The 26,218-nt window shown below is 50.6% G+C and overlaps 2 protein-coding genes across 3 annotated transcripts in view; one reads left to right on the top strand and one right to left on the bottom strand.

The window, feature by feature from the left end:
* YLPM1 (YLP motif containing 1) overlaps positions 1-484 on the top strand; it is an 86,255-nt gene extending 85,771 nt beyond the window's left edge. For both annotated transcript variants that reach the window (XM_062181722.1, XM_062181724.1), the window contains one exon: positions 79-484. The gene's annotated coding sequence lies outside the window, so the exon portion shown is untranslated. The remainder of the gene's footprint in view (positions 1-78) is intronic.
* Positions 485-17,393: 16,909 nt separating this feature from the next.
* PROX2 (prospero homeobox 2) lies at positions 17,394-25,257 on the bottom strand. Its single transcript, XM_062181473.1, has 4 exons — positions 24,014-25,257; positions 19,795-19,900; positions 18,749-18,943; positions 17,394-17,579 (listed from the first exon to the last, which is right to left on the bottom strand). The coding sequence occupies exons 1-4, from the start codon at positions 25,255-25,257 to the stop codon at positions 17,394-17,396; spliced, it is 1,731 nt and encodes a 576-aa protein (XP_062037457.1).
* Positions 25,258-26,218: the final 961 nt, after the last annotated feature.

The following is a 26,218-nucleotide window of genomic DNA, read 5'->3' as shown; positions in this document are numbered from 1 at the left end:
GGAATGATGTGGTAGTGCGGTCTGCTGCGCGTGGTGCCCATTCTCTCATGGCCTGACGATCTTTTCTTTTCTCTGCAGGTGGTTCGCTTGGAGGTGACCCGAAGCCAAGGCCTCGTGGAGCTTCTCTGTGTGTCACCTTGCTTCCACGTTTCAGTTTTTGTTTTGTTTCTACTGCTTTAGTTTTTTAAAGTTCTTCAGTGTCCCCAAGAGGTATTAGGATCTTGCTGTACCCAAGCAAGACATTAATTTTTCTTTTTAACTCTTCTGGGGCGGGAGGGAGTGATAGCTGAAGTGCTGAAGCCCGGTGGGGGTCCACTGGAGGATTCCGAGACTGTTTCCTCCACTGTACGACGTCACAGACTATCTGCCATCACTGCTTTGTGGCTGGTTTTGTTTTTTACTGTATGTAACTGGTAGCTGATTGTACTAGGATTAAAAACAATAAACTTTCACGATGAAGCCGATGAGATTCATGGGCTATACAGCACGGGCCCGTTTCTCTTGTTTTCTTAATTTTATATTTATTACTTTTATAAAACGATGTGTCCTAATTACATACTAGCTGAACATCCCCCAAAACTCTTTCCCATTGGATATTTTAAAATTCTATGGTTCCTTAGCACATGTTACATAACACAGCGTTTGACGACGTTCATAAACACTCATCTTTGTTTTATAGCTGATTTCTTCTTTGTGTCTTGAAGACTGACAGAGACCAAGTTCAAGTATCAACTCCCTGAGTATATCTGTTCAGTAACATGATGCTTTATTTTAAGTGTTTTTGGAGTCCACTCTGTGTCTTCTCTCTCTTCTTTTCCATTTCCTCCCTTTATTTTTATGTTAGGTTTTGGTTTTTCTCCTGATGTGGCATTGAATCCTGTTGGACATAACTGCCATGGGAGGATTTAAAGTCAAGATTGCAGGGAGTATGGAGATGCAGAGCCCTCGCCATGTAGCCTGTAAGCCTGTCGGATTTTAGGTTCTTGCCAGATTGCTCATTATTGGAGGGCATGGCCTTCTGCACACAGTGCCCTGTTGTGTGGGTAAAACCAGGTGGAGCCCAAAACACAGAGCCAAAGCCCAGATACTCCTATTTCAACATGAAAAGGGGGCTGTTTTCCCTTTTTCATTCTTCAGACAAAAAAGTCATCTTCTAGACTGGAAGACAACAGAGAAGAGCCTTCTTCCTCAAACACCATTTCCACTCTGCAGTGCAGCTCAGCAGCGGGTAAACACATTCACTAGAGACTTCAGGACGTGGAGTATCTTTGGGCTGCAGACAAAAACTCTGCCGTTTTATGACCTACATTACATGCTGTGTGAATAGAGTTGATACTTACTAACATTTGAGTAGTATCACCGAGGTCACCAACTCTTAGTTTGATGCAGACCTCCCTGAAATTTAGTGTTTAAAGCATAAGAGACGTTAAATTCATTAAGAAGTCAATATTGAATGTATAATCTGCTGCATAAAATAACTTCCACTGTTTGTAGTATTTAACAAGCTATTTGATTGTTTATTGGCCTGGCCTGCCATACATTTCTACACACTGATCTTTCTCAGCCACTTCATTATGTTGGGTAAAAGAGTATCACAATATAACCAAATAGAATTAGTATATAAAGACTCATTTATTGCTTACTAAAACCACCAATGTCTTTTGTCATCAAAAGCAAAACTTCCAGAATGCGTTCTCTGGTTCACAAAAATGGAAACCTGTGTGTTCTTCTAGATTGTGTTCTGACGGCATTGAGAATGCGGCAAAATAGGGAGTGGTAATCAGAGTCTGGGATTGTGGCTTTGCCTCGAAGCCCTGGCTTTGTGTCTGTGCTCGTATCAAGAGGTGTGGGGAAGAGGCCACAGAAATGGCCCCTGCCAGTTTCTAGAAGATACAGATTAGCATGACCTTAGGGGAGAAGCAGTATCGCCTTTAGGAAAGTGATCTAACAGATGACCTCAGTGTAAGAAGACAAATGAAAAAAAATTAGGCACCAAAAAGAAAATATTTAGGATGGTCAATTGTTACTTGATTTTGCTAGTCCAGTAATGGAATTGTTAACTAAATCTTGAACTTGTGTTATCACTAGAAGCAGAACAGAGTAGAAAATCCAAGGGTACCTCAGAGAGATTTGGTATGGCTAGAAAATGCCCACAAAGGTTTTAAGTTTGTTAAGAGATGCACTGAGAATACAGAGGACCCGACCTGGGATTTTATTTATTTGCTAGCATTTCATTTTCATTTCATTAATATTGTTTTTCTTATCTCAGAAAGCTGCTTAGAATGTTAGTACATTTTTATTTTAATCGTTCTCTTATGTTAAATCTTTGGTGTCTTGATACAGAGTAGTCTAACTTTGGGGAAAGGTCCTGCTATCCTGGTGGGCCTGTCGGGTTTTTTAACCTAAATGTACAGATTTCTCAATTCCATGATTCAGCTCTACCAGTAAACTTGCTTACAAGGAGCTTAGTAGGTGAGATGTAGATGGCCTTTCTCTTTCGGAATCATTTATTTAGGATTAAGTTGAGTTTGCCTGTTCAAAATATTTTGGTGACTGCACTGTAGGAATCAGAAGCCATCATACTCTGCAGTAGTCTGTCTGTTGACACTTAATTTGATGCTCATAATTTCTAGGCATTTGATTCAGATACCAGTGATTAATATGGAAGTTTATTGACAAAGGTAAAACCATAAAGTCTTGTGTTTGGATTTACTTCCTTGTGGAAAAGTTTTGAACACTGATTGAGAAAGCCAAAGTAGGTGTCCAAAAAAGTTCAGTTTACATTTTCCTCCTGTGGATGCCCGCAGCTTTCACGCTAAGTATTTTATTCTGCTCATTGCATGTTGCTGTAGGTAACTAGAGCCTGGCATAATTTCTAGGACTTAACATGAGTTTTACTGAGCCATAGAAGGAGGATGATCACTCATTTTTAGATTAATAGATCCTAGTACAAGTTCAGGTTTCTCTTTTAGAAGCTATATGACCTTGAGTAAATCTTTTAACCTATTTGAACTTCCATTTCCTATAAAATGAAAATAATAAAGCAGACATAGTGCATGTAAGCTGCTCGGTGCAGTGATCAGCCCGTGGTAAAGTTTCAGCAGTCAGTAGCTGCCATCATCTCACTATTATGTTCTCACTGCTCTTTTGAAATTCAAAATGCCCAGCTGGCCTGAAGATAGTTGTTGCTTTTTATAGCCAGCTACTGTAGACTCAGCTGTTCCATGTGAAATAGTACAGCATACGTGAGCTGGAGAAATACGGACACTTTCAGGTACCAGTGGCACTGATCTTTGGAACCAGTATGGAGGTTTCAGATCAGGTGCAGAGGGTAATCAGGTACCCAAGAGGGGATGAGTGGTCCCAGAAAGCGGTTGCCAGATCACATAGAAAGAAGAGAGTGATTCATGAGTAACACATTCATGTGGCGTAAAACTCAGACGACTCAGGAGTGTAAAGTATTCTTCCATCTGTAGAGGCAGCTGGTGGAAACTGTGTCGTGTTCTTAGAAAAATTCTGTGGATACACACTAAGTACTCACATTTTCAGCTGGTTTTTGTACACATGGCTACCTTGGTTTTCTCCTTTATGTGTTGGAGCTCATTCGGATCATGTGTAAAAGTATTCCTCTCTCTCCCCTTTTTAGTTTCCCAAACGTATCTTATTGTAAGGAGGATTACTAAATTTTTTTAGAAATTCTTTCAGCTGTATTTATTCATGGTGTGGAGTATAGGGCATAGGTGTTATTGTATACAATTTTCTTATGTGTAGGTTTGTGTAACCCCTTCTCCACCTTTATCCTATCTGCCCCCCTCATACACACCAGCCCATCTCCAACCCTTGGCAACCACTAATGGGTTTTCCATTTCTGTCATTTTGTTATTTAGGGAAAGATACATATGACACCGTATAGTGTGTAGCATTTTGGGATTTTGGCTGTTTTCACTTGGCATGATTCCCTTGAGACTGATGCAGGTTGTTAGATCTGTCAGCCGTTTGTTCCTTTTTGTTGCTGACTGACATTCCATTCCATTCTCCTGCGGAGCCACCTCCTGCACTTAGCTGATTTCTAGCTATGAAGGAATAATAGCAATGGCATCCTTCACGTGGATGTCCTCAGAGGGTGATGAGCACTTCGGAGCCAGCCCAGCACCGTGGGCAACTGCTCTCAAGAGAGCGTGACAGTAATGTGGTGACAGAGGCATCGTAGGCTCTGACAGAACAAAGAACTACTGTGTGCCTTTGAAGACCTGAGCAGCCAGCTACTGTGGTGGTTTCTGCTCCACCTCATCTGAGAGTTAGAGTCCTCAGGCCACTGCCCTCAGAACCTGGATACTGACATGCACCTGCGCGTCTGTGGCTGATCTGATCTCAGGTGCGTTTGGCCAGAGCCAGAGCTGACAGCCCTCCCTCTGCCTGGGGCAGCGCCTAGCGTTTGTGATTCTGCAAAGAGCCTGTGGATTTCATGGTTCACTGTGAAAGGAAAGCCATGCTTTGACTCTTCTACTTAAGAAGCCTGACCCTTCTTCCAGATGGTCGTGCCCTGTGTCTGATGATTGTGTTCTAGACTGAGGCCTGATCTCTTCGCTTTTGCCAGGCACTGAAATCCCACTCCGTTCTGTTACCTCTGGCAGTGCGTTGCTCTATTATGAGTAGGTATGTCTAATTTTTCTTCTAACTTAAATCCGTGGGCTCCATGAAGAAGACGGGGACCTCCACAGGGATCAGCGGCCCTGTGAGGTCTCGGGAGCCCTCAGCAGTGAGGCCCTTTATGTGTTCTCCAGAATGACAGAAGTACAGCCAACTCTGTTGAAAGATCTCAGTTGACTTGGAGTTGTGATACTAGAATCGGACAACACGTAATTCCCTACAGTGGGGTGTGTGTTCCCTACCACGTGTTTGCTTTACAGCACCTGGCCCAGTGCCTTACTCCTGTGTCTGTAGAGAATAAATAAGGTGCTGCTTCCTGTGCACGTGGCAGAGCCGGGCAGGTGACGGGTGCGGCAGGAGGGCAGAGACAACGGTAAGGCGGGCAACGAGAGGCCGACTGGAGGGGGAGACAGAACCTCCCCGGCCTTAGCAGGTTGTGGCCCCGTGGGAATATTTGTCTGTTGGGAGCTTCTAAGAAGAACGACGGATTAAGATTTTGTGTGTGTGTGTGTGTGTGTGTGAGAGCGACTCAGTAACTCAGTACCTAGAACTTTAGTTTTGGCTTTGGCGTTTTGGGGTTTTTTGGTAAGGGCTTTAGCTCCCTCAGGCTGCCAAGTGCCTGCCGCCTCTGACTTGGCTGCCGGTTTCAAACTGGAAAGAGAAAGGAGGTAAGTGACTTGCTCAGGTTCTCAGTCACTCGGTCGAACTGCAGTGGCTGCTTCATGCAGACCTTGGTGAAGTCCGGAGCGGTGAGTTCCCCGGCGTGGAGCGCGTGCTAAGCTGTGGTCCTGGACTTGCCTTCTTACCCAGACTCCCATCAGGAGCCGTGCTGTCACCTCAGCCGCCATCTTCCTTGGCTGTATACTAGGATCTCACCTGAGTGCATGTTTCTTCCCTGATTTTTTTTTTTTAATCACAGAAGCTTAGAGGTTAACTGGAGTACTGAATTCAGTTCTTGTGCGAGAACAGTGGAGTACACAGGTAAAGCATTTGTGTCCTGGTGTGCAGATAGCTTTCTGTCATTTGTCATTTCATGTGTAACTAGCCTGTTTGCCTTAGCTCCACTGACAAGCATCTTGGTCATCCTGTGTCCCACCTTATCAAGGACAAACTCATTAGCTTGGCATGGAACTCTTCCTCAGTGATCCCAACCCCTTCTCCAGCTGCTACTTCCCTGTCCAGCACTGCAGGACACTGGGTGTGGTCCCCTGAGCATCCCCTGCGGTCCCTGCTGTTTCTGCCTCTCTTTCTCATCCTTTAGGAATCTTAGTGATCTGCGGGCCCAGCCTCCATGCTGCCCTCATGCTGGTCCCCGTCGTCGTCTTTTTTTTTGTTTGTTTGTTTGTTTGTTTGTTTGTTTGAAAGGCAGAGTTACACAGAGGTAGAGAAAGAGAGGTCTTCCATCCACTGATTCACTCCCCAAATGGCCGTAACAGTTGGAGCCGGGCCAACCCAAAGCCTGGAGCCAGGAGCAGTTACCCACGCAGGTGCAGGGACCCAAGCAGTTGGACCATCTTCTGCTTTCCCAGGCCATAGCAGAGAGCTGGATTGGAAGTGGAGCAGCTGGGACTCATCACACCCATGTGGGATGCCAGCACTGCAGACAGCGGCTTTACCTACTACCCCACAGCACCGGCCCTGTCTTCCTATCTTGATCCCTCCCAGCTCTCAGGGCTTTGCTTGTCCATAACCAGCCATTTTGATTTGCCTTTCTCCTAGAGTAGCCCTTTTATTTATACTAAGCAGACACACACAAACACACACAGAGATTTATTTATTATTTATTTGAAAACAGAACACTAGGAAAGAGAGCAGAACAATGGGGAAGGGGGCGGGGGACAGAACACAAGCTAGCGTCCATCTGCTGGTCCATTCCCCAGATGACCACAACAGCCAGCTGTGGGCCAGGCTGAAGCCAGGAGCCAAGAACACCATTTGGATCTCCCACATGGGTGCCAGGGGCTAAGTTGGGCCATCCTCCACTGCCTTTCCAGGTACATTTGCAGAGAGCTGGATCAGAAATGGGGTAAGCAGGATTATCAGCGACTTAATCTGTATACAATGCCACCCCCCCCCCCATCTTTGCCCACTCCTTTCCCACGTCCCAGTGCAAGCTCCTGTGGGGTAAGACCTGTTTTACTTTTCCACCCTTGCAGCACCCAATGTGCAACATCTGTTATACATAGTTGATGTGCAACAAGTTAATCTAGAATTGACCAGGTGAAACTTTAAATAGAAATTTAATTCATATAGGTCAACAGGTGTGTGATTTACAAAACAGTTGTCAGTGTTTGCTTTTTCATTGCTTCTGTATCTCCCAGTGTTCCCATATGCAATGTCTACACCCGCTATTGCAAGTCCAAATGCCTCCAAAGGGTAGGAGATAAGGTAAATGAGAGAATCGGCCAGCAGTTCGATCATTACAAGTCACATTCTCCCAGTGGAGACAGGCGGTTTTTGAGAGACATGTAAGCATGTTCTCTACTGTCGTGTCCTCATTCCCATTTTTCTTGAACTATTTGACATGCCAGCTCTAGTTTTCCTGCTGTGTGTTAGAAATGCAATTAATTATTAATATCTTCTTAGAAAAAAACCAAATCAGAATGATACGCGGCAGCTGCCTCTCGGCTTCAGTGCTGGTGAGGCAGTAGGGCACAGAGGGGGCTGGCATGCTTGTTCATGCTTGTCCATGCCTGGCCATGCTTGTCCAGTAGCAAGGTGACAGGTCTCCAGCTGGTGGTTGCCATGAAGAAAAGTAGATTCCATGTTATCAGATGAGGATAAACTGGAATCTGGATTTTTATATGAAATAATCTTTTCAGAATACTGTGGAGACAACATAGTAGAGGCAGAATAAGTCACATGTGACCTGCGGCCATAGTCTGGGGGCTCCTTACGTAGACCCTAACGAATAGTGATGATTCTGGAAGGGTTATTGTGAAGAAACAAGCCGTCAGTCATGCTATGTAGATTATATATGTTTTGACCATTTTACTGATAACTTTGCAATAGCAGTTGGGTCTTCATTGAGCCTGATGGCTCTAGGTCTGTAATAATATCGATGCTGAATTTACAGTGGAGTAGTTCTTGTCCATTGCTTTCACACGGAAGCGTGATCATGCCTGCCTCTTTGAGTGATATTCTTCTAGTGCCTCCATTTCTCAAGATGCAGGTAAATGCCTTGTATGGACAGTTAAACAGCGAGCGCAAACCCGTGCCAGAGAAGGCAGCAAGAATTCCCTTGGGTTAAGTGGAGTGGCTGGGTGGCCGCGTCTGCATGTGAATTGATCAGCATATATCGCTCTAAACGTCCTCCCATTTTCTATTTCCACTGGGAAAAGAATCAGTGTATTAAAACAAATTTGCTGGCGCCTGTCAAGGTGGGTATATTTTTGTTACATTGTATTTCTTAAAGTATGTTTTTGGACATTTTCTTTTTCCGATCTGTTTATTTCCACTGTTACATAGTAATTCATTTTTATTATTTAAAAAATTATTGCAGATGAATCTCAAACACTCCCACCCCATCTTATATGCAAATACCTTAAATCGTAGAGGTCATTACTGTTAGCATTTGGAACGTGGCTTTCGGAAGTGTGGCTTTCTCCACGCATTGGTGTACGTATCTACAAGAGAGTTTTCCACATGAATGACATTCTTTCCCTATTGTTCTGCAGACCCACTGTTTCTTGGATACACACTTGCAGGTATCTATCATCATAAATATGGATATGTATTACACATGGGTACATGCCATGATATGTATGTAACATTTTTTCCTTTTTTGTGAGTTTCCTGCTGTCATAACAATGTTGCATTAAACATCTTGGTAAATGCCCCTTGTAGGCATATTTTTTTGCAGGGAAAATACAGAATAAATGCTGAGCTACAGGGGAACAATTTCTCCTTTTATGTTCTTCTAATAATTATCTATATGTTTAAGAAGGAATCTTAACTTAATGTCTGTAATCTCAAAAAAAAATTTTGGTATTTCAAAGTTCCAGCTTTATGTACTGCCCTCATTTGAATTCTGCCATTTGAATCAAGATTTGGAATTGCTACAGATAAGCAAAATAAATTCTAAGAAGTAGCCATCGTTCAGAACTAATAAATTTTAGGAATAGATATTATGTTTCAGTTGTGGAAAAAAGTACAATGTAGGTTGAGGTGATAGTATTCTTCAGTCACCAAGGGTTGGTTTGGTTTTTTTCCTGAAACATTCTCGGCTCCCTTTGAGATTATGACAACTGGGTTCACAGGTGGTGTGAGAGTACATCACACTGCTTTGATACCAGTTTGAATAATCCTGGAAAAGGTTTTGGTTCTATATCCTTTCCTATATATCATACACACACACACACACACACACCCCATAGAGGCATTATTGGGACAGGCGTTTGGCACAGTGGTTGAGACTGCTAGAGACACCTATGTCATATGTCTGAGTGCCTGCCTGGAGTCCCAGCCTCTCTGCTTCCTGTTGATGTGCACCCTGGGAGAGAGCAGGTGGCAGTTGAAGTATTTAGGTCCCTGCCACACACTTGGGAGACCCAGGTTGAGTTCCAGGTTCCCCTGCCCTGGCTGGTGTGGGGATTTGAAGGAATAAACTAGTGAATGAAAAATCTCTCCCTTACCCCCCCTCCCTTTCAACTAAATTCAGAATAACTAATTTTTTAAAGTGGTGAAGTCTGGAACACCCACTTTGGTGGATGGTGGTTCATTCAGACATTAAAGCTTTTATTAAAAGGATGTGCTCTGAGAGTTTTCTGTTTTTCAGTTTAGCCTTCTGCTTCCACCAGATGAATGTTATTGTCAGGGCAGAGGGAAAGCTTTTGACAATGGAGGCCATAGCTCATTAACCAGTCAGGGGCCAATGAAATAATTGCTTGAATTCCACTCGATACGCCGTGTGTGGAAGAATGGGGAAATATGAAAAGTATCCCACGTGAAGAGTTGTTTTGTGAAAGAGTGGTTTTTCCTGGGCCACTTTTAAGACCGGCAAAGCTCAGGCCGTACTGCGTGACTGCACACCAGACTCTAAGGTGGCACTCGGGCATTGCTACCCTGTGAGGGCCGTCAGGTAGTTACAGTGGGCAGCCAAGTTCAGAACCAGGCGTACAGGAGATTGAAAACACAGTCCTTACACATGACTTCTGAAGACTCTGTCCTGTTAGCTTTGCAGGTGTGGAAGGTAGATTTGTTGGAAGCATAGCAGTTGATAACTCTAAGTGTGAAAAATGAAATCCAACTAGCCTGGAAGGGCTCATGCAGTTTCCAGAGGTGCATGATAGCCAAGGAGCAGCGTAGGTACAGGAAGAATCTGATTTCCTGGGAGCAAATGAAGCCAAAGTTCATCTCAAACATACAGTCGCCATCATCCCCGCCCCCTGCCACCACCGCCCTGCCAGTTGTGGGAAAGGCGCCTGCCAGCAGACAGAGCGATGGCGCAATGTCATCTGACCCTGAAAGTTTGAAGGAGGAATTTGGTTTGTGGAGAGGGCTGTAGATGAGGCGAGGGCAGTGGGCAGGAAGAGCGGATCATCTTCCAGGGGCTTCTCGGCCCTGAGCCTCATAAGACCAACACCAGCATGTAGTCCGATTTCCCCTGTGCTCAGAGCAGAGCCAGACTAACCCCATCAGGAGGAAAATTGCTCTTTCATCAAGAAGCGAGAATGTGTCTTATTTCTCTGCTTTTGATACCTTGGCATAAGTGGCAATAAAAATGTTCTGATATGTAGTATGGGCTTTTTTTAGGGGATATCACTCCACCAATAGAATCTTCTCAAAGATTCTGGTGTTGCATTTTTTTTAACTTCTTCTTTGAAAAATTGTAGATTCAGAAGTTGCAAACAAATGTAGAAGGAAGTCCCTTTGCGTTTCTCACCCACGCCCCTCCTCAGTGGTCTCGTCTCACGTAATGGGAGGTATGTATCAAAACCTGTCGAAGGCAAAGAGTTGACACCAGCCCACCTTCGGAGCCTACACAGACTTTCCAGGTTTTAAAGCACATGTGCGCGTGTCTGTGCTACGCAGTTACACCTCCTATAGGCTCATGTAATCACCACTACCCGCAAGATACAGAACTCCACATGAGATGTTGAAGAACTGTTAAGAGAAAACGAATTGCGTTGTGTATTGTTGGAGACTGCTCCTTTGCAGGGGTAACTAATGCAGGTTTTGAAACATAAGGTGGCTTTTTCTTCATTTTTCATAGTATCATCATTATTGGTGCTGTCCTTGAAAACTATGTTCTGCATAGTTGAAGCACGGCCACTTGCTTTATTTGGGAGGAGTGAAATGAGACGGATCTACCCCAAAACAGGAGGACGTAATGGTGCTGGTTCTGGTTCTGGGGCAGATCTACCACAGCAGTGGAGTGAGGCCAGGCAGTTCTCTTCTGCTCCATTTCTTTTTTTTTTTTTTTTTTTTTTTTTGGTCAGGCAGAGTGGACAGTGAGAGAGACAGAGAGAAAAGTCTTCCTTTGCCGTTGGTTCACCCTCCAATGGCCGCTGCGGCCGGTGCATCTCGCTGATCCGAAGGCAGGAGCCAGGTGCTTCTGGTCTCCCATGGGGTGCAGGGCCCAAGCACTTGGGCCATCCTCCACTGCACTCCCAGGCCATAGCAGAGAGCTGGCCTGGAAGAGGGGCAACCGGGACAGAATCCGGCGCTCTGACCAGGACTAGAACCCCATGTGCTGGCACCGCAAGGCGGAGGATTAGCCTGTTGAGCCACGGCGCCAGCCTCCATTTCAAAACATTTAAGACCTGCTCTGTCCAAATGCAGTGATCGGATCTTCAAACAGTGAGACTCAACCTTCCAGAGAGCTGCCCTGGTGTTTGAATGGAATAGGCACGGCTCTGTAATAAAGAAACAGAAGCCGACACTTAGCAGCATATTCTAATCATGGAGTGAACATATCAAGCTCTGCCTCACTCACATGTTGGGTTGTTACTCTCCATAGCTTAAGCATACACATTCACGACTACCATTTATCTTTGCTCCTAGTGTGACAAAATTAAGGTGTTTAGGAAAATATGTCCAGTGCTGTTGAATTTTCTGTTTCCAGTAATTGCTGCTGAGTCCACAACGTAGCACGACAGCTGGTGCTTGGGTTTTGTTCCAATCCCTTTGCCTTGCTCTCTTCCTTAGAAACTCCTGCTGGGGTCACTGTCTTTGGCAAGAGTCGCCTCTAGGGAAGGGCTGTGGAGGGCTGGGAGTCAGCCCAGCCCTGGTGGAGCCGTGGGGTCTGGGTGGGAAGGAGTAGCTAAGCACCAGGATGGCAGCCTTGCACAAGAACAGCTTAGCAGTGTTTATAAAGAACACACTCATTGTGACAGTGTTAGAAATCTAATACAGTGAGAATTAGCAAAACCTCAACATGGTAATCCCATTGCCTCACAAAGCTCAATGTGAAAAGTCAGTTTATTTAGAAACAAGGTAGCCAGAAAACAGAGTCTTTATATCCTGAAAAAGGTAACCACCGCCCACATTCAAGGAAGAGCAGAGGAGAAGATCATTGGCCCCGAAGGCTGCAAGTGGAAAGAACCCAACAGCAGAAAGGAGGCTGCGTCCTTGTCCAGAAAAGAGTGGAATCTTCTTTACGGGGACGAATCCTGCACGTCTGCTTTAAACGGCAGGAAAAGACGAGCAGGGCCCTCAGTTACATGTTCCCTGCCTCACCCCTTACCCAGGCAAGAAGGCAGCGAGCCAGCCTCTCATCAAGTGGAGCGACTGCAAGGGTGTTGTGAAAAACTGCACCGAAGTCGGTCAAGAAGACAGGCCCCAAACAGCCTACTCAGCGGACATGCGGACAGCCCCCCAGTCACGGTTAAAGATGGAAAATCGCTTACTTTTAGAAATGGGACATCCGTTGCTAAGCTTATACGGAAGAGGATGCCAAAAATGCAGAGTCTGACATTGGCCCAGGAGAAGCAAAAGCAGGTCTGTGTCTCCGCAGACAGCAATAGGTGTGGCAGGTGGCAGGGAACGGAGTACGTGAGGAGGTGCATATAAACATTTTAGCACAAGGCTTATTAGGTAGGGGAGATTTGTTTATGTCAATGTGTTTGCAAACCGACTTAAAGCTAGGCTTTATGCCGTGCCATGTTACTGCAGAGTTACAACAAAAACAAGCCGCAAAATGTGTTCCGAGTCAGTACCACTCTCCAGCTAAGAAACCTTTCTCCCAGTAGAGCACTGCAGGTCTCTGACCGCTGGCAGCTTATGACTGCCGGGCAGTGGCATTGATGCCATTTGCTGAGCATGTATCATGTACTAGGAGCGCGCCACGCATGCCACACGTGTTTTACCTAAACTTGACAACAGCACCGTGAGATGGATAGGCACTGGTTTTTTGTTTGTTTGTTTGTTTTTGTTTTTTGACAGAGTGGATAGTGAGAGAGAGACAGAGAGAAAGGTCTTCCTTTTTGCCATTGGTTCACCCTCCAATGGCCGCTGCGGCCGGCGCATCTCGCTGATCCGAAGCCAGGAGCCAGGTGCTTCTCCTGGTCTCCCATGGGGTGCAGGGCCCAAGGACTTGGGCCATCCTCCACTGCCTTCCCGGGCCATAGCAGAGAGCTGGCCTGGAAGAGGGGCAACCGGGATAGAATCTGGCGCCCCGACCGGGACTAGAACCCGGTGTGCCGGCACCGCAAGGCGGAGGATTAGCCTGTTAAGCCACGGCGCCGGCCATAGGCACTGTTTTATTAGCCCTGTTTTACAGATTGGAAAGCTGAGGCCAAGAGCGTAGCTTGCAAAGGAGCCTAGCTGATAGGTGGTGGAGCCCACACTCCTACCATAGCGCTCTGCTTAGGAAAGGTGGGTGAAGAGGAACGGGTTGGCGTGGGGGGCGGCAGCATCCAGTGGAGGGAGAGAGTGTTGTCGCCTCAGGCTGAATTTCCAGGCCAGAAGCAATGATCAGTAACTTCAGGGAGAAAACGATTTTGCTGAGGAAAGATTAGGAACCCGTACTTATGCGGGGGGTGACTGGAGAATGTGGAAGTGCTGGTGAAAAAGGGCTTGGGAGCACGAAGAGGTGAGGTCGTGAGAACCACAACGACCCGGCAGGTGCCTCGGTGTATCTCTGGACGGGCGAGGCCGGCGGGCTGCAGGAGTGTCCCTCTGCTGCTCTCCTCCGCCCTGGCCCACTGGAGGCTGCGTCCATCTTGCGTGTGTTTTAACGGCTGAGCGTTCCACACCAGGCACCAGGTTAGCACTGTACTCGGCTTATCAGAGCTTTTTCCTGACCCATGGGAATTGTCTAAGCACCCCCCCCCCCAGTACTCTTCAGGAATCATCTTTTCCCACAGGTGAACACCCGTTAATGATGTTAAGTGTAGGTAGCGTGGTCTACCCCTGCGACTCGGCGCACGTTGATCCCCTCACGTAGGCCAGCAGGCTGAAATCCGGCCGGGAATCTGCTGGGATGACAACTGTTGTATTTGCCTCGTTGCTGCAGGCTTAGCTTTCCGGAAAGCACCAAGGCCTGCAGCAGCAGCTCTGAAGCCCCCGTGGGAACTGCGACCTTTGCCCACCCATCACACAATCCCATGATTTTCTTCTGATTTTCTCAGTACTGAAGAAATGGCCTCGCGTGACGTGAAATCTGTGCAAATGCTTAACAGAGTCTGCGTGAAAACATTAAAGGTTTTTTTTTTTTTTTAATATTTTCTGTTTGGTTTGAATGCGTACATCACCAGACTATGTTTGATCTGCTTTACAGAGCAAAGGATCAAAACTCTGAAGAAATGGGCCAGAATCAGTGATCATGAAAATTTAGAATATGTATTTCATCCAGGAAGCTAGCTAATTGTTTAAGGATTTTTAAAAGGAATATTTCCCAAAGACACATGTAAAAAGTATGTTACAGAAGTGCTATTTGAAATGACTTTCTGAGGATCCTAGGTTTTCATCACTGAAGATGAAGACAGTATTTTTTTTTTTTTTTTTTTTTTTTTTTGGACAGGCAGAGTGGTCAGACAGAGAGAAAGGTCTTCCTTTTGCCCTTGGTTCACTCCCCAATGGCCGCTGTGGCCGGCGCACCACACTGATCCGAAAGCAGGAGCCAGGTGCTTCTCCTGGTCTCCCATGGGGTGCAGGGCCCAAGCACTTGAGCCATCCTCCACTGCACTCCCGGGCCATAGCAGAGAGCTGGCCTGGAAGAGGGGCAACCAGGACAGAATCCGGTGCCCCGACCAGGACTAGAACCCGGTGTGCTGGCGCCGCAGGCAGAGGATTAGCCTATTGAGCCGCAATGCCGGCCAAAGAAGACAGTATTTTTAAAAGAGGGCCTCCATTCTGGGGCTGGCATGGAGGACTATCAAAAATGCCACGACATCTCTGCCAATTATGCTTTGCCTTTCCCCCTTATGTGCCCAGGAGCTGCCTTTGGGCTCCCACTGTTTGCACCTGGCTTGGAGTTGTGTATACTGTGTGAAACCACGTTTGAATCAAAGGTTGCTGACGAACCTTCTGCCTGGAACGCCAGTTCACCAGCTGCTTTCAATCGATCCCTGGGTACTGACTCCTCAGGAGAGCTGTTACCAAAAACCACAGTCCACGGCCTGTTGTCCACCACTAGAAGACCAGACAGTTAGGCAGTGTTCGGCCAGGCTCTGGACATGGCTGACTCGGGAGAGAACAGCCGCCGCCTGTGTCTTCATGGAAAGAACGAGCAGACCTTGGCTGTGTTGTGAGGCGAATGGAACAGAATGACCGGCTCAGCTTACACTCGCAGCGTGTTCCCGGGAGGGAAAGAGATACCCTTGGTGGAAACCGAAAAATACAATAAAACAGAATTCCTCTGTTGGCAGAACATATATATTTACTCATTCTTCTCTGATTAGCTCAGTGGTTAGAGAGCACTTCCCGGAAAGACTGCAGTACACGAATGTTTTCAATTTGTCCCTGGGACAAGGTTCGCTGCCCTAGAGGTGGCTTGGCTCAGTCTTTCAAACACACACTAATGAATTTCAGGTTTCGGACAGGCAAGAGGGCTGTTCCATATCAGACAGTCGTGAACTCGGAGCTGTTCCTGCAGAGGGTGGGTTCTAACGCTGCCTCCAAACACAGCGGATAGCCACGCCCAGTGCCTGCTGCGTGGGAAGCCTGGGTTTTGGCAGAGTTCTTTGTTTTCATAAAGGGAACTTTGGGAGAAAACAGGGCAAAGATCGTCCGAGTGCAAGTGGAAGTATTGAGGGACACTGCGAGGAGACCTGTCAGTCACCTGTGCAGGTGGGTCTGAGCCACTGCGTTCGTTTTGTTTTCCCTCTCAACTGTTCGAAGCAGGAGAAAACCCGAAGGAAGTCATCCCTCATAGCCCGGTGCTGATCTGCCTAGCTCAGGAACGTCATCTGCTCTCCAGCTCACACCCGACCCGAGAGGTGGTGGACAGGGACCAGCCGAGTTCGGAAACCTGTTCTGCTCAGATGGCAGAGACGCCCGGTGAGGAAGACTACAAAGCCTGGCCCCGTGTTACCCACCTGCCCTGCACACCTTTGGCAGAGCGGGCAGACTGGATCCTGACCAGCTGAGAAGACAGGCACAGGCGCTCAGCTTTGCAGGCGTCATGGCCCTGTGCTCAGAGGGACTCACCATTTGTGTTGCACCAGTAGGGAAAAAAAAACCTACTGACTGCATGAGTTCCTTCATCTGCAGATGTCAGCTATGGGCTGTGATTTCTTTGTGGAGTGAGGATTCCCAAATTCTGCGTGTGACACATTTGCCGGGGCTGTACCCAGCCGTGCGAGCCTCTTCTCTGGGCCTGGGTTTCCTCCTTCCTAATTTAAGCAGGTGGGCCAGACGATCCGTCTCCTGAGGTTCAGTTTCTTGCACACATAGGAAGGTGGACATCAGTTGCACTGGTCGACTGGGGACTATTCGGGTTGTCCGGCTGATGGACTTTTCCAGCAGACGAACGTGGAAGAACAGCAACACTCGGGGCCGGCAGGAAGTGCGTGTCGGGTTTGTGAAGATGATCAGTGAAACGCGAGGGTGGGCGCTCCCAAATGCCAGGCAGAGGCCGTCGGATGACTGTGCCCTGCCAGCGCTGGGGCTCCCAGGGGTGGTGGCCTGAGATCCCAAGTGACAGCCTGGGGAGGTCCAGCAGGCGGTCCGGCTCCAAAGACCTTGATGGCTACTCGCTCCTGCCGGTCCCTAACAACCTAACCACCCTAGCCTCATGGCCTCTGGCGAGTTACCCCCCAAGTCTCAGTGTGTGGTCACTTTTTTTTTTTTTTTTTTTTTTGAAAGAGGATAATATCTACCTTTCAGGGTGGCAAGCTAAAAAGATAATTCATGCTAAAGTGTCTGGCAAATAGAGGGAGCTTGATCAATAGAGAACTAAAATCAAAACAGCAATTTGTGAAAACCCTCAATACGGGAAGCTTCTCTGAAAGCCAGGGTGCGGGGGTGCTGAAGCACAGAGCACTGTGGGACGGATGCCTCCCAGTGCCTACAGCCTCGCCCTACAGAGATGCAGGGAGACAGTGGAGTGGAGTTGGGATTCAAGGCTCCTGGTTGCAAACTTGTGTTTCCTTTACAGTGTTCTGCCAACACACCGCTACACTTAACCTTAAAGTTAACAGACTTTAAGGTTAAATCTGATGACTCTGGAAAAGGAAATAAATGATCAAAATGGTAATGGTAGCTACTGGGAGGGGGGTGCAGGTCCTTATGCCCTTTTTATATGGTTACAGCTGAACAGCCATTTAAGACAGACCGGTCACTCTTCATGTTGTGGGACCTTAACTCTGAAACAGCTCCTGGGGGTAGCTGGAAGATCTGAATATCTCTGGGAGGTCACTGTCCAGTTTCGAAATAATTTTATAAATGGGTTTCTTCCAGGAAGGATCTGAGTCTCTCCCTGCGGAGACAGCCCTGAAGAACTCCTGTAACGTCAGGCTGGCGATTTCCAAGAAACAATCTGGAACCTGCATCCCCAAAGAGACCCCCAAGAAAGAAAAGACGTGAGGCTGGGACGCGCTGGCACTGCAGAGACACCCGCCCCCCGCCCCGGCTGATGCCGTGTGGGCCCTGGGCGGTGGCTGAGGGCACCCCTGCTCCCCTGGCTGATGCCATGTGGGCCCTGGGCAGTGGCTGAGGGCACCCCTGCCCCCCTGGCCTGTGATTGCTGCAGCCCCAGGAAGCCCCTGCTCCTTCGTCAAACACAAACCTTTGAGCGAGGCTCCACGGAGACAGGTGTATTAAGAACACGCCCTTGTAGGAGGAGCTGATTCCACTAACGGCGTGGCTTTTTAAGAAGTAAGAGACTCTGATTGAAATTAGCTCTGTGGTCGCATCTGGTCATCTTTTCCATTAGCACCCATCATGGGCAGGAGCACCCCAAGCTTATGACTGGCATGCCCTGCAGGGCGGGGACCCAGACTGGCACCCACAGGTCCTCCGGATCCAGCGTGCCACATGGCCATCCCCACGTGGAAGATGTGGCAGCACCCTCCCCCCCGCCCTGTCCACATTGGCCTTAGGAAGGAGGCCTGGTCCCTCTCCCCGCAGGCGGGCCTCCCAGACACCCTCTCGCTGAGCGTCCAGGGGCTGCTCTCTGGGATCACAGCAAAGAAGCCAGCCCGACAGCTGTTCACGCCAGGGACACCTGGGCTCCAAGGTGCCACGTGTGCCTTCACGGAGATTCCCGGGGACTGGGAGGCTCGAGCACTGCTTAGTCATGATTCCCAGAGGGACTTGAGGTGACTTGCCATGGAGGGTCCCCAAATAAAGCCGTTCAACTGAGAAAATGGATCAGAGCCAAATGAGCGACAGAAATAATTGTTCCAAAAACCTAGGCCAGGACGAGGGAATGAGTGGGGCCCAGCCTTTGGTGCTCAGCCTCCTGGCACTAAGGCAATGAGTTCTATAACTCGGTCATTACAACATGCCACGTTTAAGATGGCAGGACACCTGGTCGACCTCTGCCTAAGCTTCAGAAGGAAGACTGGCTGACCACTCAGAGAGCCGCCTGGGACAAGGTGGGAGGTCTGAGCTCTGTGGAGGAGACAGAGGTTGCCCCTCGGCTAACCTGGCGCTCAGACAAGGCTGGGGATTCCCTCATCGGACCTCAGGGGACCCCAGCACCTGCTCTTACCTCAAAGTCATTCCCCTTGTTGTAGTGCATACTGAGAGCTCGAAACAGTTCCGAATCACGGAGAACCACCAGCGTTTTGGGATTTGTGACGCCATCTGCAATTGCTTGCCGGGCAGCCTTTTCCATTTGGATGTAATAAAACTCACGGAAGTTGCTGAACCACTTGATCATCTGGGAGGTGACGCAGCGGCTGAACTGCAGACAAGGGGTCCCATCAAGTCAGCCACTGGGCAGGAGGCCCTCGCAACAAAGGCTTTTCACCCATGTGAAGTGTGACTTAGGGGAGGTCCAGGGTCAAGGCCAGTGCGTGCCAGCTTTTGCTGCACTCAGAAAAACTGTATGGCAGCCCAGGAGCTGCCTGCCTGGGAGAAGGGCCAGGAGAGGTCGCAGAGCAGCTCACCGGCTGCTCGGAGTTGCAGAATGAATTGAAACTGCAATCAGAGTTTGCTGCAGGGGGGCAACCAAACAACTGATTATGGGGGACAGAACTGAAGCTGAATGTGATAGAGCCAAAGTACCAGCAGCCCCTAACCCAACTCCCGGGGCGGGAGAGGCCCTGATACACTTGCTGGGAACAGGGGAGGTTTGCTTCCAACGGAGTTGTTTTCCTTACTGTCACACTTGGTCTGTATATACTTTGTCTCAGCTTGGAAGCACAGGAATTTGAATGTGAATTTGGCAGTATCTGGCTCAATGTATTCTTTATTCTTCATAACGTCCCCCACAGAGACAGAAAGCTTGGCCCAAGATGCCACTTACTGGTGTTTTTCTCTGCCCCTGTCCTCCCTTCTCGTGTGTTTCTGGACTTATCTAGAGCTCAACACTTTGAAAATCCAGACAACCAACCTTCCTAGCCAAAGGTTACTATTATTGGGGCAGAGTCTCAGCCCAGATTTGGAAGTTATGCTAATTCCATAAACATGAAGGCGATTTTGAAGTGCACACCCCGTGACCATGACCGTGACCATGACCGTGACCTAACACTGGGCAGTGCACACTGCCCTGGGGAGTTTCGCCGAGGCTGAGACCCCACTGAATGACTTTACCTGAACGTCGGGGAAACAGGCCTTCAGGAGGTTGGAGCTGGGGTACCGCGTGAAGAAAAACATCAGCTTGGCCTTCTTCAAGTGACCAGGCGTTAGGCCCTCCTGGGTTTATCTCTATGTCAAGGAAAATCAACACCGTAAAGCACCAGGTCGTCAGACAGTTTCATCCGAATTGATTATCGAAATGGTGAATTGTCCTGTTCCTGTTGTTTCTATTTTTTTTTTTCTGGTTGAATGATGTATTTGCTCCATTTTTTCTGTCTCTGGAAACCCTGATCAGATAAACTGGATACCATACGTGCACGGTGAAAATGCAGGGTTTTAAAAGCATCGTGATGTGTGGAAGTTGGTGCGTGCTCTCTGAACGGGCTGGGACGACATGGCGCCTCTATTCCAGGTGTCCCCACGTCGGGATTGGCTGCCCTCCTCCACCTCGGTGTCCTCGTCTAGAACAAGGAGGAGCCAGCAAGGCGTCCCCACTACCTTAGCAGTGGCTAAGCCAGTGAGCGTCTCACGGGACCGAGCCCAGCTCACACTGTGCTCCTGCACGTAGGCTTGGGGTGGCCGGGCTGCACCTGCCCCCACTGGCCTGGCACAGCTTCCCCTCAAGTCTCAACCCAGAGCTGCCTCCCCCGTGAATCTTTTCCTCACCGAATGAGCTGAGGCCCCTCCTGACCCTGGGCCACCAGGGCTCTGTGTACAACCCTTTATGGTAGCAGTGACCTTGTGGGAACCCGGACTGCTTGTGTGTCTCCCCAGACTGTGAGCTCTCAGAGGGCAAGGACCTTCTCTTTTCATCTTTGTGTTCCCTGTGCCTAGCCTAGTGCTAGGAACATAGTAGGTGCTCAATAAATGTTTGGTGGATAAAGGAGTGGGTGAGTGAATGGTTGATATTAACCCATGCACGTATATTGGAAGTTATATTCCAAACCAAACCTTACTCTGGGAGCAGATTCTTTCTCATTTAGCAAGAGCAGGGGAGCTGTGGTATGGACAGGACCCAGCTGGGTGACAGGCATCGCACAGAGCTAACATGGATCTCAGGTCTAAGAGCCACAGCTTTAGGACAGTTATGGCTTCCCAGAAGGGGCCAGTGTTTTGGTGTAGCTTTGTTAAGCTGCTGTTGCAATGCTGCCATCCCATGTGGTTCAAGTCCCAGCCGCCCCACTTCAGATCCAGCTGTCTACTAATGTGCCTTGGGAAGCAGTGCAGGATAGTCCAAGTGCTTGGACCCCTGATATGCATGTGGGAGACCTGGATGGGGTTGGGGCTCCTGGTTTCAGCCTGGACCAGATCTGGCTGCTGAGGCCATTTGGGGAGTGAACCAGCAGATAGATGTGTGTGTGTGTGTGTCTGTCTGTCTGTCTTTCAAATCAATAAATATATCTTAAAAAGAAAAAAAAAAAGACTTCTCAATAGGATAAATAAGTTTAGCCAAAAGAAACCAAACACTGTGGTTACAGCTGGCACGGGCACCCAAGCTACTACACAGAAGACCCTTGTCGCTGCCCATTTGCCATCCTTTCCTTACAATTCCTGCAGGTCCATATATGCCACTGGAAGAACCCCGCAGTTGGGAGCCAAAGGCTCGGTTTCAGATGCTGATTTTGCCACCTGTTAGCTGCGTGACCTAGGGCAAGCCACTGACCCCCTCTGGGCCATCTCACAGTCATCAAAGCTCGTGCTTGGCCATCAGACCCTGGGTTTGAATCCTGTCTCCCCACTTGCCTATCTTGCGACTCTCGACAACTTAGCTCACTTCTCTGTCTCTGCCACTCTGGTACCTGAACCTGGAAGGGATACTTGATTGTGAAATAACACGAGCCCAGCACTCATCTGAGACACTGGGGCAACTGGAGTTCAGATCTCGGAATTTGCTGTGCTGTAAAGGGGAGAGGTATGTGCACCATAGGCACATTAACACCCACAGCAGAGGCACTGTATACAATAGCAAAATGTAAGACTATTTCTGCTTAGCCAGGGGGTCTATAAGTAGCGTCCATCAGAGGAGAAAAAAAAGCATAGGACCCCTCGGAATCTTTTGGATTCCAGAACTGTGGCTGAATGGAGGTGGCCCCGCAGCCATGAGCAGCTGGCACCAGTGCCTGCCACAAGATGCACTCCCCCCACCCCCCCATCCCCTGCCAGCGGTCTTCACACGTGCCTCCCTGTGTCACAGGGTTAGGGGTCTGTGAGTGACAGCATTCTTTTACACTTCAAAGCCACTTGCCATTAGGTGATTGTCATGGCCCCCAGGAATCCATCTCAATACAGGCAGCAGGACTGAGGGAAGAGTTGGGGGCCCAGGATGCTGCTCCGGTATGTGATGCATCCCAAAGCTAGCCAAGCACTTCCCCCTGGCAGCCAGGCCTGCTTGTGTTTCTTAGCTGCGCTCTGAAGCCTCTTGGAGCTCTCTCATTCCAGTCCTCTCTTCACAGGGCAGGGCCAGGCACACACAGTCTCCAGGAGGCGGGTTCTTTGACCATTGCCTGGATTTAGTGCTGAGTCTTAACTAGCAGTCTCTGACGACAGACCCTAGGGGTAGCCTTTCTCGTGCACAACGGCTGGCCAGCTAGCATCAGCCTGTCCCGGGCCCGTGTGGTGTCCTTAACATTGAGGATAGAAGCCGGCGCCGTGGCTCAACAGGCTAATCCTCCGCCTTGCGGCGCCGGCACACCGGGTTCTAGTCCCGGTCGGGGCGCCGGATTCTATCCCGGTTGCCCCTCTTCCAGGCCAGCTCTCTGCTGTGGCCCAGGAAGGCAGTGGAGGATGGCCCAGGTGCTTGGGCCCTGCACCCGCATGGGAGACCAGGAGAAGCACCTGGCTCCTGGCTTCGGATCAGCACGATGCGCCGGCCGCAGCGGCCATTGGAGGGTGAACCAACGGCAAAAAGGAAGACCTTTCTCTCTGTCTCTCTCACTATCCACTCTGCCTGTCAAAAAAAAAAAAAAAAAAAAAAAAAGCTCACTGCCTTCAAGGTGATCCTGAGCTCCGGGATGCTGCCAAGACCTATGACCAGCAGGGGGCGCTCATGACACCTAGGACACAAGGAAGGGCCCAGGAGTGGGAGTGAGCTGGCGGGACCCCACCCTGCGGCTGCTGCCAGGCAAAAGACAACCCCTGTTCCCACCTGGATATGCGACTCCCCAGACACAGTAGTTTCTGGAGATGGCCCAAGGCTGCCCAGGAAGCAGCAGCGAGGGCAAAGCTCACTTAAAAAGCAATATCCAAAATGTGGCCTCTGGGGGCAGGTGCTGTGGCACAGGGGGTTAAGCTGCGACCTGTGACACTGACATCCCATGTCAGAGTGCCACTTCCAATCCAGCTCCTTGCTAATGTGTCCCCCTCTCTCTTGCTGTCACTCTACCTTTGAAATAAATACATCTCTTGTAAAAACTTTAAAATGTCCTTAGAAACGTTAGTTCTTCAAGATGCTCGCTGGAGGAGAGTTCATTGTCAAGTGAGTGGCGGGCTGCAGATACCGTGCCCCTAGCTTTGCGTCAGACTGCAGCGTGCTAAGGCAATGAGAAGTCCCAGTAAAGAAACCACCCTGGTGTCTACACAAGCTACTTCTCCTCACTCGACAACTAAGCTGACCCGCACCCGGAAGCCCGCTGGTGCGGAGGGCGGGGTCGGCCTAAGGGATGCAAAGTGGAAGCAGTCAGATCCGGGCCCCTGTGGGCCGCCCTGGGCCTCTTAGGCTTCTCTAAGTATGCGTCGGGGGGAGTGGGGGCGCCTCTCTTTCCACGGGCACAGCCCCCAGGCCCCAGGCCACTGAGCTGCAGCTTGGAAGCTGCCCCTTAACGCCAAGGCTTCTGGTCCCTTCCAGCTGCCTGGCCGGGTCTAGTCCGGGACGAAAACTCCCTTCCCGTGTGCCCCGAGGTCGCTCCCCCTGAGTTATGGAGGCAGGGCGGGGAAGCCATGCCGCAAATGACGTCACTGCTTTGTGCACGGGCAGCCGGCACACCAGCCAGCCCAGCCACCGAACAAAACGCTTTCAAGGAACGGGCGGTAGTGGGGGGAGTGAGGAGTCACAGAAGAGAAATGCCGACAGGCACAGTGGCCGCCTCCCCAGGACGCAGTGAGCGGTGCGCCCCTGGGAACAGCGGCCCCGAAGTGGCTGCGGCCGCGCCCCGCGCCCGACGCCCGCACTCCTTCCCAACCCCCTCCCTCCGCAGCCGCGGATGCTCCCGCAGCCCCTCGCCGGCTGGGAAAGGATACGTGGCGGGAGGAGAGGGCGAGCACGTCCCGGACAGCCTGCGGGCTGCGCTGCTCCGTCTTCACCGAGGGGACCAGGCCGAAGCCCCCCAGGCCGGGGCAGGTGAAAGGCAGGGGACGCTGCCGCTGCTGGCTCAGAACCGTCGGCCCCGGCGCGGCGGCTCCCCAGGGCTGCACGGCAGACTCCGAGGAGGGGTGGCTTAGGCAGGGCGAGTCCTGGGCAGCACGGCTGCTCCAGAGGCCGCTGGGCCCGGGGCCCAGGAGCTGGCTAAGCATCTGCTCTCCCTGGCTGTAGGCAGGCCCAGTCGGGGCACCCTGATGGGGCTTGAGGAGGCTTCTCGCAGAGACGGGGTGCAGAGGACAATCTAGAGGCTTGGCCAGCGGCAAATGTCCCAAGGGGACCTCAGCTGGAGGCTGGGCCCTCCCGGGCAAGAGGGCCAGAGCAAGTGGGTCATGGTGGGCACCTCGCCCAGGAGGTGTGGGCTCCCTCCCTGCCTCCGGCACTAGCGCCTGGAAGCTTCTGCCCAGCGGAGCTGGAGGGCGTGGTGGATCCAACAGGAGCTTTTGCAGCACAGAGTCCACAGCCTGGGACACCGCCCTGGTCAGCTCCGTCCTCAGACTCCCCAGCAAAGCCTGTGCCCCGGGAGGAGGGGGGCGGGGCTCCTCAGGCTGGCCTTGGCCCCCGGCCCCTCTGGCTGTCCGCACCCCAGATGGGTTCTTGCTGGAGCTGTGGCAGCGGTTGCTGTCCAGGCTCTGGGGACCGGACCTACAGCCATCACTCTGCTCCCCACGCAAGGGGTCCGTCCCCTTCTCAGAGCCTCCAGGGTGCTGGGCGCTGGGCCTGGGCCCCACGGCCTGCAGGAGGTGCCCGTGCAGGTGTCGCAGCTGTCGCTTCAGCAGCTGAAGCTGTTCTCTCACCCGGGGGCCCCCCTTCCAGGTGCCCTGGTCCCAGGCAGGGCCTGGCCTCGGGCGGCCTTGGTGCACGGGGAGGCTCTGCTTCCTCTTCCGCTCCCGGGCCTTCTCTGGGCAGCCCGGGCCGCCCCGGGCTCCGGTGTGGTCTGGCAGCAGAGGGTGGGGCAAGAGACACCTGTCGTGGACGGTGGCTTCCACTCTGGCCCGCTTCGCCTGGATGCGCTCACCCCAAAACCAGTCGGGGTCAGCCAGGCTAGAGCTAGGGACCTGGCTCCAGGGAAGGGGAAGGTCTTTTCCCAGCTCTGGGGATGATGGGCTTCGCTCACCTTCCATAGGGAGCTCTGCCCGTGGGAGCAGGTCCGACGGAGAAGAAAGCCGGGTGAGCAGGCCTGGGAAGGAATTCAAGGGCCTCAGGACCCCTCCTCCTGCCCTCCTGGGCTGAGCGCCCGTCTGTCCTTACAGGAAGGAGCGCGAGCAGCCTTGGTAGGGGCAGGACTCGGGCCCTGGAGGCCGTGGCTCGCAGACCTCCTGCGCAGACGCCTGAAATGAGAGAAAGAAAACGGGTGTGTGCCTCTGAGCAGCGCCTTTCAAACTCATCTTGGCCATCTTGTGAGAGGTGCAGACTCCAGGGGCAGGCGTCGTGGCACCGCAGGTGAGGCCACCTCTGGGGATGCCGCATCCCGTATCAGAGTGCCTGGTTCGAGTCCTGGCTGCTCCACTTCCCACCCGGCTTCCTGCTAATGCATCCTGGGAAGCAACTGACGATGGCTCCACTGCTTAAGCCCCTGCACCCACGTGGGAGGCCCAGATGGAGCTCCTGGCTCCTGGTTCCTGTTTTGGGCATTTGGGGAGAGGACCGGCAAATGAAAGACACATTTTCTCCCTCCCTCTCTCTCTCTTTCTCTCTCTCTCTGCCTTTCAAGTAGTTGGGAACAAGTAAATAACAACAACAAAAAATGTCTGTGAAGAGACTTCTCTTGGCCAGCGCCACGGCTCACTAGGCTAATCTTCCGCCTGCGGTGCCAGCACACCGGGTTCTAGTCCCGGTTGGAGCGCTGATTCTGTCCTGGTGGCTCCTCTTCCAATCCAGCTCTCTGCTGTGGTCCGGGAGGCCAGTGGAGGATGGCCCAAGTGCTTGGGCCCTTCACCTGCATGGGAGACCAGGAGGAAGCACCTGGCTCCTGGCTTCGGATTGGTGCAGTTCCGGCTGTAGTGGCCATTTGGGGGTGAACCAACGGAAGGAAGACCTTTCTCTCTGTCTCTTTCTCTCTCACTAACTCTGCCTGTCCAAAAA

The sequence above is a fragment of the Lepus europaeus genome, chromosome 22, assembly GCF_033115175.1.
Source record: "Lepus europaeus isolate LE1 chromosome 22, mLepTim1.pri, whole genome shotgun sequence".
In the NCBI taxonomy this organism is placed as follows: domain Eukaryota; kingdom Metazoa; phylum Chordata; class Mammalia; order Lagomorpha; family Leporidae; genus Lepus; species Lepus europaeus.
Note: the sequence above shows the minus strand (reverse complement) of the source record. Positions and strands in the feature narration are given on the sequence as shown.

Coding starts and splice junctions, on each gene's coding strand:
- PROX2 (XM_062181473.1), bottom strand. CDS start 25,257: ATGGAAGGTGAGCGAAGCCCATCATCCCCAGAGCTGGGAAAAGACCTT. Junction 19,901..24,013: donor GCCCTCTCCTCCCGCCACGT/ATCCTTTCCCAG, acceptor ATAGAGATAAAC/CCAGGAGGGCCTAACGCCTG. Junction 18,944..19,794: donor CCTGTTTCCCCGACGTTCAG/GTAAAGTCATTC, acceptor CCTTGTCTGCAG/TTCAGCCGCTGCGTCACCTC.